The 18,373-nt window shown below is 37.1% G+C and overlaps 1 protein-coding gene across 1 annotated transcript in view; it reads right to left on the reverse strand.

Annotated features, from left to right (window-relative positions):
* Positions 1-324: 324 nt before the first annotated feature.
* Positions 325-18,373, reverse strand: part of LOC111867207 (WD repeat and FYVE domain-containing protein 3) — an 88,845-nt gene continuing 70,796 nt past the window's right edge. Inside the window, exons 41-50 of the mRNA XM_023856836.2 lie at positions 18,000-18,253; positions 16,666-16,893; positions 14,968-15,159; positions 13,349-13,580; positions 12,007-12,183; positions 10,960-11,208; positions 8,010-8,219; positions 7,010-7,121; positions 6,294-6,491; positions 325-4,924 (exon numbers count right to left, since the gene is read on the reverse strand). Of these exons, the coding sequence (XP_023712604.1) occupies positions 4,804-4,924; positions 6,294-6,491; positions 7,010-7,121; positions 8,010-8,219; positions 10,960-11,208; positions 12,007-12,183; positions 13,349-13,580; positions 14,968-15,159; positions 16,666-16,893; positions 18,000-18,253 (1,973 nt within the window). The 3' untranslated portion in view covers positions 325-4,803. The remainder of the gene's footprint in view (positions 4,925-6,293; positions 6,492-7,009; positions 7,122-8,009; positions 8,220-10,959; positions 11,209-12,006; positions 12,184-13,348; positions 13,581-14,967; positions 15,160-16,665; positions 16,894-17,999; positions 18,254-18,373) is intronic.

The following is an 18,373-nucleotide window of genomic DNA, read 5'->3' on the forward strand; positions in this document are numbered from 1 at the left end:
TTTTCCAGATAATTTGATTTCATGAATGGATGCCAAACATGTTTTCCCAAGTGAAGATCTTTAAAACTGTTATATAGCTCAGATGAATTACCAAGTTACTGCTAATTTCAATGCTGCAAAGATAGTTAGTTAGTTACTGGAGAGGGTGGGTTTCCCCATGCACTTAGACCTGTATTGGTCCATTGTGCTTCCCTCTATGATTTCTACCAGTCTCTATATCCTACTGGAACTGGTGCTTACCATCAGTCCCGCCCAGCCAGCGAGACTGCCTCTACTAGCTGAGAGGTATCTATAATGCTTCCCCCATCTACCAGAGGTATTAGAGACTGCTGTTGGGCGGGAAACGTCCGTAATTTGGCTCAGTGTCCTCCTTTGGAGATATGAGGTTCTTTTACGTGCTACGTAAAGCCTTATGTTCTTGCTAAAATTGTGGCACTGTATGTCAAAGTTATATATAATGTAAAACGTGGTATTTCCTAATTAAAACGAATTAACATCTTAATGTTATTTCCATTATGGTCACCATCCATTCATTTAAAAGATATTTGCTTCAGAGTATTTATTATTTTAACGGAAATGTGTGTGTACAAAAGATGCATTAATGCAACAATATATTTATATACAATATTCTGATAATTCCCATGGGTCATGATGACTGAAACACCACACTGGCATACTGGTCTGCTAACAAACTGTACTATATTCCATTCTACTCAAAAGTCATGAACATTACTGATTTCTATTCATAATGAGTTTTCTTCATTTCAAAACTAATGAACATCCAGCAGATATAACAAGCTCAAATTATGACAATGCATGTGAGCTTAGAGATGTTTTTGAATATCTCAGTAATGAATAATGTTTATTCCATTTTGTATTACGTTATCAAGAACTTGGCACTGGATGAATTGTGAAATTCATGGGAAGAGTGGAGTTTTCTGCAGTTTGTTTCAAGAAAAGCAAAACAGACTTGGAATAAAACTGTATAAGCTTTGTGACAGCAAGGGTATATACATGACATATAATGTTATCTAGAGAAACAAAGTGTGAATGCTATTACAGGTCACCCCTATGCTTCGAAAAGCAATGAGAAAGCTGAAGGTGAAAAGAAAAATTCACTCTTCTATCATGAGTTGCTCTCAAAGATGTCCTCTCCATTCCGATTCAGGAAAAATCTCAATATAACTTCACTAGAGTGAAGAATGTGATATATGATTCTGTTTACTAATGTCTCAAACTGTACCACAAGCTGAACTACTGAACATTTGTGTAAAATGCTTTGGAGCATTTTGATGTATAATACTTTTAGTCCAGAAGTTTGCGTGATAAACTATGATTCAAGCAGATGTGTATTTGAAGTGGATATTTGTGTCTTGTCAATTAAGATGAATTCAGAATACAGCAACTGAAACAAACAAACTTGTCCAAAATAAGCTGCAATGTATTCCATCACTGCCATGTTGCCAGTTCAAAGTCCATAGAGGTAAAACATCTTTATAATCCATTCATTTCCACTATATATTTCACATTTTCTGAAACTTAAATTTCACATAACTGTTAAATATTGTAAAACATGCAAAAGCTTAAGGGTTCATAAACCTTTACATTCCTTTTGTTGAATTTCAATATCTTAAACTATTATAAAATTATGGCAATTTTAACAAAGAGTGGCATCAAAAGAAAAAGGTCTATTAAATTCTGTCAACTTCTAGCATCAAATATTATTAAAGATCTGTCTGCTATAGTGAATATCCTATAGTTGGTTAGAAGGTTAAGACACTGGGTTACCTGCATGACACAACCATCTATATAGCAGTCTGTCTCCTCTCTACTGTTCCACCACAGTTAGTCTTGTGACATATAAATGGAAACTCTTTAGAACCCACACAGGACTCTTATTAACGTAAACACCTAACTGATTGTATATATTCATTTACGTGTAATTTTTGTTCTCTATCGTATTTTTGTCAGGAAACAGGGGTTCAAATTAAATGCATACCCTATTACCATAGAAGTACACCACACAGCATCACGCACACATGCGCACACAGACACACACATACACATATCTACAGATATTTCAAAAGCAGTACAAATAAGTTAAATCTCAAAGTTCATAGTTAGCTAATGAAACAAAGCATTTCATCATTGCTAACTGGATTGTTACCGCTAGGATTCTAGTCTAAAATTTATTCCCTTATTTGAAGAAATCACTACTTCAAATATCTAAAAAGTCACTCTTCATTTTGATGACACTAGTTTGTCTAAAAATCCTGCATAATTAGTTCAGATCTTTTCTATAGAGTATTTCAAGTGATCACAGAAGGAAAATTAAAAAATTCTATATGTATTCTATTAATTTCTGACAATACACACTCAGCTGCCGAACTAATTTTATGTTTTCTGGTCCTGTTTTACAGCCTTCAATAGCTTCTCTGTATGTTTAAGATACTTTGCTGAAACACTGAGCCCAAGTTTTAAGTTGCATAAAATCGTTTGGATACTGATAATATGAACATTTTCATAACCATTGTGTGATGATGATGCTTTTGGATGCATCAGGATGTAAATACATAAAAAAATATTAAAATTCAGACAGAGGACCCAGAGAAAATAAGAAAAAGACATGAAATTTTGACAGGAAAACCTCACTGCATTTTTGGTTGGATCTTATTACAAGAAGCAACAAAATTAAAACAGTACTCATATGTCTTTTCAAAATCCATCATTTCAGGATAATTCTACCCTTAGAAGGCTAAGAACCTTGCGTTAACTCACACAATCATTTAGTCCTCATATGTTCTAATAGCAGTAAGGCAAGGATAACTGTTCCTTGATATCTGTAGCTATTCTATGACCTTCTGCCTTGCAATCATTGTGACCTTCACATTTCTTCGATATCAGGAATCTGTTCACAGCCAAGTGGCATGCTCTGCTTCTTCTAACTCCTCCCATTTGGCAGTAATACCAGAACACCACAGGTAATAATATTACCAACCTGATATTTGTAAATTTATACAAAAAGAACTATGTGCATTACTGAAATTAACTTTTCACTGGGTAACAGCCCAGGTTCCTGCAAAGTTCATTAGCTAATGATAAAATAAGGATCTGCCATCTTGAAACAAACTTTGAATTAATTTATTTCACATGCGTTTTGGTTTTCATTCATGAGCAAGAAATTGTTTTCATCACCTTGATACTGTTCAGAAGAGTGTCTTTTGAAAATTACCACTCAACTATAAATTATTTTTATTAATAACTTCTGAAGGTGAACTAAAAATATTTGTTACAAGTATCAAGTGTCATTATGTGTACCTGTGACCAGTGGAATCAAGGTAGAGATGAAACATTTACAGCACTGATGTCCCCTGCACACCTGACATAATCTCTGCCTCTCAAGATGGTGGCAAAAAGTTTCTTCAAAATGACAGCAAACACCTATCAGACCACAAGGCCTCACATTCTCCATATTGACTGTAATGAGAGCCTCAAAACTTGCATAAGTAACCTATCTTTTACTGTCAGTGTGATCATTTCATATACAGATGACAAATTCATATTTACATCTAACAGAAACAGAGTTACAATTTCTTTCTGTACCTCCCTAACATTCCAGCATCCCTCCAGCACAGGGTTTCTGGGAATTTATATGGTATGTACAGGATCTTGGTGTTAATAAACAAAATGTTACAGTGAATCATCAGATCACTGCATGCACTCAAAGAGCCATCACAATATTCAGTCCTATTTTCCTTAATGACAATAAGTTTTGACATTTGTTTCAACTTACTTTGCACTACTACAAGGATCAAAACTGTTTTGTTTTAACAAGCTGGTACAATACTTCACATAACTAATGAAGTTCAATTTCTGTGCAAAATTTGGTGAGTGTTCAGTCAAACACCAACCTCTCTTCCCTGTGACTTTCCCATATAGATTTTCTGATGGATTATGTGGTGAAAGGAAATTCACAGATTATAAACTGACTGAAAGCTACAAATTAAACATAAATTTAACAAATTTTGATAATAATACTCTTCAGAATTACAGTAGATGTTCTTGCTCATTTCAGAAGTACAAGAACATAACACAGACCATATGCTGTAAGAGGAATTTCCTGAAAAACGAAGTTCTCATGTTATATTAAAAAGTAAAAAATTATATGATTTTCAAAGTGTCAGATCCACATACACAAACATAATTTTAAAGAACCTTGCAAAAAGAGACTGCGATGGACAGCAAGGCAAAGAGAGGAGATTATTAAAAAGTATATCGAAGAAATGAACTGATGTAGACTAGAGACAATGCACAATCTTATGTAGTGAGAGAGAACTTTTGGGTTCTATAACAAATTACTTCCTACTCCTTGGAACTATCCAGCACCAGGGAGTTTTCAGTTACTTATATTCCATTTGCTTATGATTAACTCATGAGAATAAATATAAAGTATGCTGCTACATGAACCCTTTTTCATAATTACTTCTATACATCTATCATTTGGGTTAGTAATATGGTCTCTCTGACAGCCTGATTCCTGCACATACAGACTGACTGTAACAATGTAAGCAGTTCACATATGCCTGACACAAATTTCAGATCAAAAGTAAAGTATCTATAACAATATGTGATCATATACATCTCTTTCTCAAAAGTCCTTCCTTCATAAAAGGAAAATAAAAACTTTAGATGACTTGGTTGAGATAAATCTACCAACACTGCACTTGTAGAAAACAAACACACCACACGCCTGTGCATATACACAATAAATACAGTGGGGGAAATATTGCTTACTGGACTGGACTATGTTCCCGTAAAGTCACCAGGGTGGTGTTGCGTCTTTAGAATGGCATAGCATCCCTGACAGACACGGACTGGCTTCAGGATGCGCAAGCGAGAGATTTCTGACTCAAAGCGACTGCACCTGCAAAGTGATGTTTTATGTTAAAAGTTTAGTCTGTCTTGATGTTTATTTATTTCACATATAAATCCGTTATTGACATGGCTATCCAACAGCAGACATAGTACACTGCAGTCTTCTACCCTCATATTTTATTAAATGTATACTGTAACAAAATATTTTGAACAAATATTACAAACTTTCAGCACATCTATGTTTCACATGTGTCTATTGGTTTCAGTATAAACCACTTCTGAGAAGAACTTAAAAGAGGCAGACATAACTGAGTGCAAAGTATACATGGAAAGAAGATTCTTCTTCTTCTTTTTCTTCTTCAGGAGAAATTTTCTGCCATACACAACAAATACAAGAAGGAAAAGTACCCATAGCAGTGCTGAATTTTCATTTATTTGACACATACACAACATACAATGGAAGTCATTCTGATGCAGGTTGCCATGTACGAATTTTGCCCACTTCAGAAATTTCAAATGTTCAACCTGAAGAGGAACAAAAAAGGGCACACACATACACAAAAAATGCTCTTTAGCATTCTGGATTTAAGTCCTCCCCAGATAAGCTCACAGCTTGAATTAAATCATGGCATTTCATTAAAACGGTGTCACTTTTTCTAACGATGTAAATTCCTCGAGACTCTCAATGATGACAACAATTTAAAGAGTATCTTAACATGAACAAAACGTAGATGATTGCATTGCAAAAATGTTGTTGCATAAAATAATGATCACATACAGTCTAGCTTCAGAAAAGATGTACACATGTTCAAAGGTGATTAAGCAAATTTATGTAACAAATTTCATGTACCAACCGTTACTAATTTTAGATTTTGTCCCTTGACCATAATGAAATGAGTTTCTACTGTTTCAGATTTCTAATCTTAAAATATATAACAGTGATTGCACATAGGAACACATGAGGCTTGAAGATGACTTTGAATGAATGAATGAATGTATGTATGTATAAGGGGTGGGCCTTCTTGCCCCTTGCACCGTGACCACAGTGATGTATTGTGCTTCCCCTTTCGATTATCCCCTCAGCAATCCTGCGCTTCAAATGAAGCGAAGGATTTTGTACATGGGGACGTCGAAATAGTCACTTGACCTTACTCAAGGTTTAAATAAGTTGCCAGTGATGTACATTTAACATATACTACACATGTATGTAACTTCATAAACCTGAGAACAACACTGTGTTGTGTGGAGACACCATAACACAGCATTATCAAAATACAGTCCACAACATGATGCTCAAACACAACACTGGAAGGAACAACTTCATTTTGTGATCATTTAAGAATGCTGTCAAGCTCTGGCAATAACTGTTCTGGTCAGGACCAAAAAATAAAATAAAATAAAATAAATAAAGCTCTTACTTTGAACAGAAAACTTGACCACAATTTCGGCAGTGATGTCGTCTCTCATAAAGGGTGAAGCGCACCCCACAGTCTACACATGTATCTGCACCCTCATCCTTGAGCCAGTGGTCAGCAACGGCTCGGCCTGGTTGATCAGATACACTCCATGAAAACACACGCCCCCGTGTATCTCCAACATATACTGTACGATGGTCTCTGCAAAGTAAACCAGTTCCAACTTTCAGGTGGTAAACTTACTGTGCTGTGCTATGTTTTAAAATATCTACAATTCAGCCTGACAGATTTAAACAACTGTTCTCTATTTTACACATATAATTAAAAACCCAAACAAACCATCTGAAATCTCAGAAGTTTAACATGTTTTGATATACTGGAGAAAAACGTTTCCTAAAGGATTCATTATGAATTATATCTCCTTACCTGCATGTGCTCTTATCTGTGTTTGTACAGTACAAAAGAACTAATGAAACACTCTGAAGCCAAGTACACTGCAAATATTTATTACATATATACATATTATTACATATATCAACAGCAGAGACAGGGTATAATTTTATAAATGTAACAGAAAGTAGTTTCAACCAAATCTGTGAGGCGCCCATGCTACAAACACAGTTGGTTCACCCATATCTTTCGAGGGGTTAAATTAACATTTCCCAAACATGTTTCTGTGTGGTGCACTCATATGTATTAATTTTAGAATTATAACTTACTTGGACACAGCTAGAGCTGTTATGGAGGCTGGTTCTGCATTATCCTTCCGATCATATGCTGTATGCATGGTCAGCTTGCTACGAAAGACCAGCTGACGCTGCCACTTGAAGCCTGCCAAGTATAGAGGAAGCCAAGATAGTAAGCGACAAGATCCATGCATTTCTATCAGCCAAATCTCTGGGGCCTCTCAGCTATATGCAGTACAGTGAAGAAAACCACACATGGACAAAAGCTGACAGTGAGAGAACTGTCATAGAAACTGATGACTAAATGAGGGGAAACCTTAAAGCAAGGAGCGCTGAACAGCAATTTCAAGAATTCCACAGTTCTCTCTCCTGAATACACTTTTGATGTGGTAGCTCTCTTAAGGAAGGATCAACTCATTATCATAAAGTGTTTACAGGTATGATCCGAAATCAACCAGTAATCATCAGAATGGAAAGTCCCTTCCTCACCTCAACCCAAGAAGAAGAAGAAGAAGAAGAAGAAGGAAGAGGAGGAGGAGGAGCAGAAGAAGAAAAAGAAGAAGAAGAAGAAAGCAATGTACAAGTGCTACAAATTCAAAGTGATGCTGAGTGTTTTCTCCAGTAACAAGGGCATTGTGCAAAGCAAGTATGCTTCAGAAGGTCAGGCAGCTAATTAATATTCCAAAGTATCAAGGCATCTCTGTGATGCATGTTTTGTAAATCATCATAGCAGAATGAATCTAGCAAAAGGCATATTAATAAATGAGGGCATACTCACAAAGTTTAAAACTAACAGAGTTCTAAGGAACATTATAAAGGAAATCAGATGGAGCACACTGAAGGAACGAGTTCTAATGGAATCTTCCCCCAAAACTGTAGAAATATTCCGTAAAAGGGAAGAGAAGAGGCTTACAAAGGCTCCTGAAAAGGTTATATTCTGTGATACTCCGAACAGGTCAGTTAAACTTAATGTCAGGAAGAACAACAATGGGTTCCATTTATGAATGTAAATACTAATTCAAGTCCTACTCACCTTCCCTGAGTATGTTTTGTGGATTCCGTCTTCTCCGTTGTCCCTCATCCTTTTTCAACATGGAGGGCATGTCACTCACATCACTTTCTCCGACCATCACAAATGAATCTGTGAGGCTTGTATCACTCTTACTAGGCCTCATTCTGCCCCCAGTGCCATCTTCCTGCACTGCCCCTGCACAGACCCCATCACTCTCAATGCTTCCAGTCCCTAGAACATGGAACCAGGCATTGCTAATGGCACACAGCTCTGAGAGAGCTTTACCAGTGGCTTCAGTGCTGTGGGAATTTGTGTACAGCTTCAAACACACAGCTCACAGTTTAGAATAAGGCGCAACAGAGTGATAAATATAGAAATACACAAAATGGTTGCAAAATAACAGCACAATGAATAAGAGTGGAGAGGACGGTCTTGTAAGTTGTAACATGTTTCAGTTTGGGGACAGCACCAATGCTGTGGAGGAATAGTACATCACCTCCATCTTCAGAGTCAAAGAGTGAGTCAAGCAAAAAACCAGAAGAAGTAGGCACCTGCCATACACTTCTGCTGGTTACTGCTTGACTTACTCTTCAACCCTGATAATGGAGCCAATTAATAGGTTCCCCTCAGTGGTGTGCAGTACTATTTTAGGTAAGGGAAGCAGTGGTACCTAATAATCGAACTGATAGCAATCAACTCACCAAAATTTACGTCACTTATTGAGTCAGTAAGGTCATTTTGTATTCTGTTCGATAAGCCTGTAAATACCGTACTGTTCTCAAGGTGAACATTGAGTTTATGACCATATTTCCTCAACACGTGAACTAATTCCACATAATTACCTCGGTCGATAGAATCCACGCTTTTGTCATGACCACGAAGGCCAAGTTGCCACTTTCCTAAATGGCAGATGACATCAATCAAGCGTTTCATTATTTCTCTAGGTAGTATCGTCAGGCGCTTTTGACTGTCAAGTTGACAGTCAATTTGAGATTTCCCGAACATAACAAGTTGCATTGTTGAAATAATGTGAGTCTGAGAGTTCTCATGTCATTTCAATGCTTTATGAAGTTTGTTGGTATCACCAAACCCAGTCTTGTTCCATACATTTTTTCCTTGAGAAACAATAGGCATGGCCAACAAAACAATTTTCCTATATTACGGCAACCGGATAGCCACTCTGTTTTAGAATACTATTCCAAATTAAATTTGGTTTGTGCTTTAAGTTCTGGCACCTCTCATGTCGGTCGTCCTCTTTCTATAATTTTTTTTTTTTTCAGAAAAGTCCCCGCTATTAAACCTCCATTTTAAAAGGCTTTCGATTGCACAGTCGCAGTCGCGTTGTCTGCCAGCATTCATTTTAGCTGTTGCCTGTGCGTGTAGTCTAATCACGCCCCTGCCCGTGTACCGCAGTAAGAGATTTGCTTCCCTTAAACGCAGATCTTTCTAATGCGTCAAAATACGATCACAAATACAATCTTACGCCATCTAAATATACACTTACAATATTTTAATAAAACTTAAGGTTACCTATAACACCCAACAAGACTGAAATCACACATAAAAAGTTAACACACAGAACACAGGCCTTCGCTTCCATATCACAGGCATTAGCCTGCAAACAGAAAGTTGCTTCCTTGCCCAGTTCGTGTGCGATGAACTTTAACGGAGAATAACAAAGGAAACTTTGTCCGTCTCACCAAGCAAGGGAAGGGGAAAGGAGGAGGCATGTGGCCTTGAGCAGGAACACGTGCTAAATGACAATATTAAAATCCTTATTATTCAAATTGAATTATTTGTATATGACTTCTTTTCTTTTCGTTTCTTAACTACGGAAGCAATGCTTCCCTTGCTTCCATGCACGGCACGCCACTGGTTCCCCTGAAATGTCCCGCTCTCTCCAAACTACATGGCATCACGACTCACACGACTCTGCTCTTCAGTCACCTGCAATAGAACCTCAAATCCAACAGATAAAGAGCACTGGAACATCTAAAAAATGTGGAGAATTCCCACATCCTGGAATACTTCACAAATATCAACCCAAAAGGGGACACCAAGGATCTTCATTGAAAAGCCAGAGAGACCAGTTTTAATGGTTTTATGTGTGTATGTGTGTGTATTCAGAAATAAATATGAAGAATTATATCTGGAGCCAGCACTAATTAACCAGAATAACCTCTGTAGATACTGATAACTCTGAACTGAACATGAACTCCGTGGCCTATAGTCCGCAAGCGAACTATACCGAGCTCCACTTGTCGGGGAAGTTACTCTCAAATTTTGCAGATACAGTGTGCCGCGTTCTCAGTGCAACGGATTCCCGTTAATCTCGGTTTTCTAGACTGGAGACACTACTTTTCTATTCAAGTAGCTCCTCAATTATCCTGATGAGGCTGAGTGGACCTTGTTCCAGACACACTACTTCTCAGAAAATCTGACAGCACTGGGAATCAAACCTGGGCCTCTGGATCTGCAGCCAGGAAGTCTGACCATTAGACCACAGAGGCGGTCATTAGGCAACTACTAGCTTCACAAAAAGTCATACTGTGTATTTATGGGTCTAGATACATTTTCAGATATCTCTACCTTCCAAAAAGAAAATGAAAACAAAAAATAATGGAGTAATCTGGGTATGCTATGGGAACAGAATTAGAAAACAAAGATAAAGATGGGCAAATGGTACCCATCAAATCCTTAGGCACTGGGAAAGGGGAAACAATTGAGGTTAATGATTACAATAAAAATTAATGTTTTCTAATTATGTCACTACTATATACTTAATTATTACATACATTCTGCTTGAAAGTTATGGCATGCAAGTAGCTTGTATTAACCATTTACATGCACAGGACATATGGAAAAAGAGGGAGCAAAAAGGCTAAGCATATAATATAGTAAAATTAACTGATAATAAAAATAATATTTCATGAAAATCCTTTTTCTTTTGTATGCAATGCAACCACCTTACCTTGTCCACCTTCGCTCTCGGCCCGACTACGCTGATGACCTTCCACTGACCCAACCAGAAGCCGGCTGCCTTCACTCTTTCTGAAAGCAGGGTTGGCTCGTGCAGAAGACTTGCGACGCATTATCACAGGACTCTGCTGAGGGGAATCCTGGGTTTCGGTACTAGACACTCTGACTGCTTGTTGGCGATGAAGGTCACCCTTCCCAGCATGGTGCAGTTGTTCACAACTGGCCACTGTCTCTATGCTTTCTGTACAGACATAACACACACAACTGTGACCAAAATCCTCTGCAAGTAAAACACTATTTACATTCATATATTAAACTCAGTTCTCACTATTGTTAAGGTGGTTATGAAGAAATGAAATAGTTGCTACAACAGGGGGGAAATAAGAAATACATATACAATTTTGGTAGGATAGACTCCTGGCCATGAATATACAAAGGCAATATTAAAGTTTATTTATAGAAACAGATATTGGTAATTTACATTGGAATGAAGGCTTAAGTGAGGGAACAATGGCAGGCTTTGGCATTATCAGTTGGGTGAGATGCTCAAAAATAAATGTGTGATTTTTTATTAAATCTGTTTCACATCCCCACCTATTCAAAGGAAGCCTTCAACTTTCATAAGCATACAAAAGAAAAATCTTAATACATGGTGCTCAATATGTTCACCACACAGAAAGAAAACTCAAATATATTTCTTTCTGGTGTAAATGGATGCAACATATTATTTTAAAAAGAGAGACAATTATATCACAGAGAGCTCTGGAATCTGTTTTCTTCGGACAGCGATATTATAATGATAAACTCGGGCAGAAAGTGATGGATAGGATATTTATTATGAACAAGGAATACAGATAAATGTAAAAAAAATTACAGTTGAAAAAAAAAGACAACAGGATAATATTATGATGAATCTTAGGGAAATGGGACAATGCAGCTGTGGATGGAAACTGAATTAGCTCAGGATAGTGAAGTTCATGTTCTGAGTTTGTGACTGTGCTACTGATTCTTCTGCCTGAATGTGTTTTCATAGTTGTACCTGTATTTGTAGATTGTTCCCCTTCAGCATCAGTATTTTCTTTACTCTTTTTTTCTTCATCACTGCATGATTCTTTCTCCTCTCCCTGCGTCTGTGCCTCTTTACTTCCACTGTCCCCTTGTTTCAATTCATCTTCTTCTGATAGACTGCTCTCTGAGCCACTCTTATTCAGAAGTCCTGAAAAGAAGACAAGTACAACAAGCTTCTCTCAAGTTCTCCATCTTCTGAACACTATTCAACTAACTCTCTGGTAGCAAAACCTGACAGTTCAACACTATTAATATCAATGTTCACTAAGTGACACAATTTTGAAAGGGTTCCATACACCTTCCATCCTCACAACCTATTTCTCTAAAATCCATCATCATGTGATCGTCCCACTTCATACTCAGCCTTTTGAGTTTCCCCAGAAAAATTCTGTATGCATTTGTATCTTCACATTCAGCCCGTTATAACCTACTCTGAACAAAACAAATCAGAGTAAGCTTCAAGTTTAGGCCGTGCCATAGCTCAAGCAGTTAGTCAATGGCTTCCCACTGCGGTGGCCTGGGTTCGATCCTGGGTCTGGTCAAGTGGGATTTGTGGTCGACGAGTGGCGCTGGGGCACGTTTTCTCTGAGTACTTCCCCTGCCAATCTTCATTCCACCAATTGCTCCACAATCACCCTCACCTATCATCTGGGGCTGGTACAATAGGCCAGAAGTGGCTGCAGTACAAGGGACTTAGTCCCACCCCACTAGCAATAAAAGAAAAGCTTAAAGTTTTGATTGGAGTTCACTGCATTAAAATTTAATTTCAACACGTTTCTCAGTGCAAAGACGATATGGGTATGACTTCATTCGAGGAAGATGAGTACTACAATGAGATGGTGACAATATGGAGTGTGAATCCAGTAACTAGTACATGCTTAAAAATAAACTGAAAACAATACAGTCTAAAATATGGATATACTGTACAGCTGAGGAACATGGTCCTTTACTCTGGCAGAAGGACATAAGTCCCTGAAAATGGGGTGCAAGGGAAAGTCGCTGGATATAAATGAGATTGAGTGGTGAATACAGAATGTTACATAATCAGGAACTTTTATCATTTAAACAACTTACCTTACAGCACAGTGAAAACACAGGGCTTGACAAGTACCTTAGATGAGGGAAATGTGAAACATGTTGACAATTTTTATGGAGAAATGTAACAAGAGAGGCAAACTGGAAGATCCAGCAGGAAGATAGTAACAGAATGGATGTGACATGGAACTGGCTCGCAATAAGGTTCAATAGTCTGCTCTGTTATTGGTGGTATGAAATTTTTAGGTTCTGGCAGCCCTAGTATAGAACTGTCATACCTGAATCATTTGTGGAGAACTCTGCTGACATGCTCATCTGTTTGACGAGGTCAGCCACCCTCTGCTGTTTGGTTCGTTGAGCTGAATCAGCTTCAGATGCTGCGTTCCCACCTGGTTGACTAGATATTGCTTTCCTGCTCAAAGCTGCTGCCTCCCCATTCTCCTCACTTTCATCATGGCTCGTTCCTAATTTGTCTTCTTTTGGGACTTGAACATAATCCACTGACCACATCTGTCATAAAATAAAACTCAGACTCAAATTAAGAGTTCTAAATCACATAATAATACTAATTTAAAAAAATATACATTTAACTTTTAACCGCCTCTGTGGTCTAGTGGTCAGCGTTCCTGGCTACAGATCCAGAGGTCCGGGTTCGATTCCCGGCGCTACCAGATATTTTCTGAGAAGTAGTGGGTCTGGAATGGGGTCCACTCAGCCTCATGATGATAATTGAGGAGCTATTTCAAGGAAATAGCGACTCCGGTCTAGAAAACCGAAATTAACGGTCGTGGGGATCTGTTGCATTGACCACATGACACCCTCTGTCCTCTAAAGTTGGCACTAACTTTACCGACAAGCAGCGGTCACTTGATGCATACAGTTTGCTTGTGGACTATAGGCCACAGAGTTTGTTTTTTGTTTTGTTTGTACCTTTTAAATAGGAACATATTCATCCAAATGTTTCGTGAAGTTGATTCCTATACCATGCCTAAAAGTCTATGTATCTAACAGTTTCTGGTTCAACATTCTTATCAGCATGATTAGTGCACCAGATTAGAAGAGAGAGAGGCCTTCCATGTGGAAAAACAATTACATTTTAACTATTTTAATTAAGTCTTGCTCATCTCTACCATCTTCAAGAGGTTCAGATGAGTGGGTATATGAAAAGGTTAATCTGAATGAAAATAATTCCCAATAAAGTACCCACTTCCTCTTGCATAAAGAAGATTTAGAATGAACTTGTTCCATCTACTTTCCTTTAAAATCTGGCTTTGTGAAAAGTTTTGTTTCTGCAATTTATAATACTTAAATGCTGCTAATTGTAAACTGAAAGGTTCACACTGTCATTATATTTATAAATTTCAACAAGAAAATGTCTAAAGACCACTACACATTTCAGTGTCTATCACGGAACCAAACTTGACATATTCATTCATAACTGTGGAACAGTTAACATAAACTGGATATGAGACAGCTGATCACAGTGGCCGCGTGATCTAAGGCATGAACTGTCTTTGCCTCCTCAAACACTGGGATTGTGGGTTCAAATCCCACTCAAGGCATGGATGTATGTCTGCGTTTATTCTGTATTTGTGTAGGTAGCAGCCTTCCGACGGGCTGATACCCTGTCCAAGGAGTTCTACTGACTCTCTTAGATTAAGAAACTGAAGTGAAATGAAGCATTTCATTGGTGCCCTATGCTCCAAGTGGGAGCAACAAGCAAACAAGAGGGAGGACAAGAGATAATGATTTTCATGGTCATCATATTTGCAATTTTTCATTTTACAAAAAATGAATTTGGCATGATATCTGCATATTAAGGCTCTTAACTCTGTGTTAAGGTGTGATTACATACGCTCACCAGTAAATTTCCAAACGCCATCTCTCATTTACCCACCCGGACTACTCCATCTGTGGAGCCTGTCATCACAACATTCTGCGAGTCCCACTCATGTGTTTGGGAGAACGCAACACACAGAATCTGTTGCATTCGATCTGCCCTCCCCACACATGTGTTTACACTTGCAAGTTCCACTCCATTAATGCTCCACACATGCAACCATGTTCCAGCACAAGTTGCAATGTCACCCTGCCAGAACACAAATGATTGCAGAGTTACAGATCTGTCTGCCTATGAGGAGTAAATGTTCAAATTTTCAAACCTGAATTAATTCAGACCTTGCCCTGGATGTCACTTGTAATTCCAAACATAAATATACCCATCATAATTACAAATTACTTATACAATTGACCAAAACATTTTAATATCAAAAAAGAAAAAAGAAATAAAATATCACCACATTCAAACCGAAAATTAATATAAATATACTCTTATTCTATAATAATTACAAATAATTAAGAATTAAATAATATATTCTAACATAAAAATTATTCTTTTACATTCAAACTGACAAGCAACATAAAAATATACTTATTCTGTCATAATTACAAATTATTAGAAATCAAATGAAGTATTCTAAATAAAAATAAAAATTAACAAAATTTCAACATATTCAAATTGATAATTAACATAAAACTCAAATTCTGAACTATTTACTCTACAGTATGCGAGATTTCAAAGGAGGACATTTTAAACCTGGCTTATCATTCTTCCATAAAAACAATTCATCATACTAAAACAATATACATGCCATACAATGTTCATTAAATCTGTAAATTATGAATACATCCTTAAATTCAACATGTAGGTCTATACTGCTTCAAAGTAACTCTGATTCTCAAGTATGGCGGCAAGTACACATCATGTCTGCTTAATGCCACATTTGTGTGCTTTTGTACCTCTTTAAAGTCATATGTAAATGGAAAAAAAGTAAGACAACTTGAAATTGAAGTTATGATGAAACAGAAATACAGAAATAGAAAGGCAGCACTTTATAATAAGATATAATGTTAGAGGAGCTTAGAGTTCAAAAATATTTTTGTAGCCACAATGAAGATCTCTGCAACTAATTATGGTTTGCCTTTCACAGTCAGGCAGTTTAAATTCATTTTCTCTGCCTTTCCTATGTCACATATCAAACAAATAATTATAATAGTATGTTCTGACATCCTTTCATTGTATCTCAAATTTAATGTTCAAAATCTTCATCAACAGATGGCAATAATTTTACCTCAAAATAAGTGGAAGCAGTGAAAGAAATATCACAGCTAAAGGAAGGAAATTTTGAAATTCAGGTGAAAAAATTATTATTCTACAGTAACCTGATATAAATACTTTGAGGAGAAAAAGTAGTTCTAATATGTATACATAATGATAACACAAAGTAATTTTCGTTTTAATATTCTACAAAACCAGTGTGGGTGGCTAATATCTTTAGTGAGAAACATCCTGAAAGATGTGACAACATTGCTGCTATTAAATGTAATAAAAGTATATACAGAAGATCTTTCTCCTGAGTTCATATTTTGAAGTTTCATGTAAAGGAAAATACAAGACATTCAAAACACACCCGAATTAAGGTCCATGAATGATGTCCAGTACTAGCATGGAGTTTTAAATATATATATATGAGATTCTGTTCCTTGAAGCTTCAAATCCAAATCAAATTTGTGTCCTTGGCACGACACTACTTACAGTAAGCTCATTGATTGCCACAGCAGCTACTGGGGCCACATGTCCCTGAAGCTGACGTACAAATATACGTCGTGAAAGATCCCAGATGATGGCTGTTGTGTCACGGCATCCTGACACTATAACATTGTACACAGGGCTCACAGTAAGGCAAGTCACTGCATCTGTGTGGCCATAGAGGCATTGCTTGATACTCAGCTGCTTGTGGGCATATTCCCACACAGTCACCACCTGAGGGTAGACGAAACTCAAAAGTAGAAATGCACCATGTTCTTCTTTCCTTTTCTTGAATCACCCTGTATAATAAGGTCCCTTAGCAGATAAAATTAAAGAAAAATTTTAACTCTTTTAAGAGGGACTTAAACTCCTTTCTGTTGAAACATTTCATTTATTCCATCAATGAATTTATGTCCCTTTAATTCTTAAGTGAGTGTGTTATGGTTTTATGTTATGACAAATATCTTGTCCTCACTTGATCCATAAAAAAAATTTGGATGCAGGGTTTCTTTTGGGTATTGAACTGTTGCAAGTGGAATGATGGATTGTATGATTGATGTGTATGAAATCTGTAGGTAGTTAATTTTTATAGTGTAGTTGTCTCATGTATGATATATTAATATGTCGTTACTGACTTGTTCTATATCCAATGTTGTATCACCAAATATGGATTCTTGGAACAAATAAATTGATTGATTGATTGGTTGCTACATTCTGTTCAGCATCTTTTGCATCTGTGTGTCCCATCTATAATTTTACCTGTTATTTTACATGGGTGTGAAACTTTACTCTGTCACTTTAAGAAAAGAACAGCATGAGGGTGCTTGAGAAAAGTGTGTTACATATAATGCAGTGTACGAGCCTAACAGACAAGGGATGACAAAGAAGTCAGAGAATTACACAATAAGGGACTTCATAGTCTGTACTTTGTTATAATGTTATTACTTAGGATGATTAAGCCAAAGACAATGAGATGGACTGACCATCCAGTACATATTTGTATAAGGTATAAGAAATGTGACCAAATCTGTTGGAAAATCTCTTGAGAAGAATCCACTGAGTAGACCTTGGGATAGATGAGATATTATTAAAATGAAACTTATGGATATGGACTAAGTTCGACTAGTTCACGATAGGGTTCAGTGATATACTTTAATAAACACAGAAATGAAACTTTATATTTAAATCAGGGAATTTTCTGATCAACTGAGCAACTGTCAGCTCCTTAATACACTCTGGAGATAACTGGGATGGTGAACGAGACTGTCTTCATAAATGTCTCAGGAATATGTATAGGGAGACTTTAGTGGAAACCTTCACAAAACATCTCAATTACTTACTGAGCTTGTCCCAGCTGTAACAATGAGCTTTGATGAAGGACACACACAAGCCACAATCTCGCCATTGCTTTGCATCATGGCTTCACAAACAAAGACTGCTTTGTCACTGTCATAGTTGCCAACACGCAGACTGTGGTCAGCAAATCCCCATGCGACATACTTGTTGTATGATGGTGGTACCAGCACTTTGTTCTGCTCCACTGCGAGGATGTTCTTGTCTGAATGCAGAATCTGACCAACCGGTCCTTTCAACTCTGCAAGAATCCAAATAAATGTTGGGATAGTATGTACTATTACTGGACTACAATTTGAAATGAGACTGGTCACTATGCTGTTCCCTATGCAGTTTTAATGAAACAGGCCAGAAATGTGTA

The sequence above is a fragment of the Cryptotermes secundus genome, unplaced genomic scaffold (assembly GCF_002891405.2).
Source record: "Cryptotermes secundus unplaced genomic scaffold, Csec_1.0 scaffold565, whole genome shotgun sequence".
Taxonomy (NCBI): Eukaryota; Metazoa; Arthropoda; class Insecta; order Blattodea; family Kalotermitidae; genus Cryptotermes; species Cryptotermes secundus.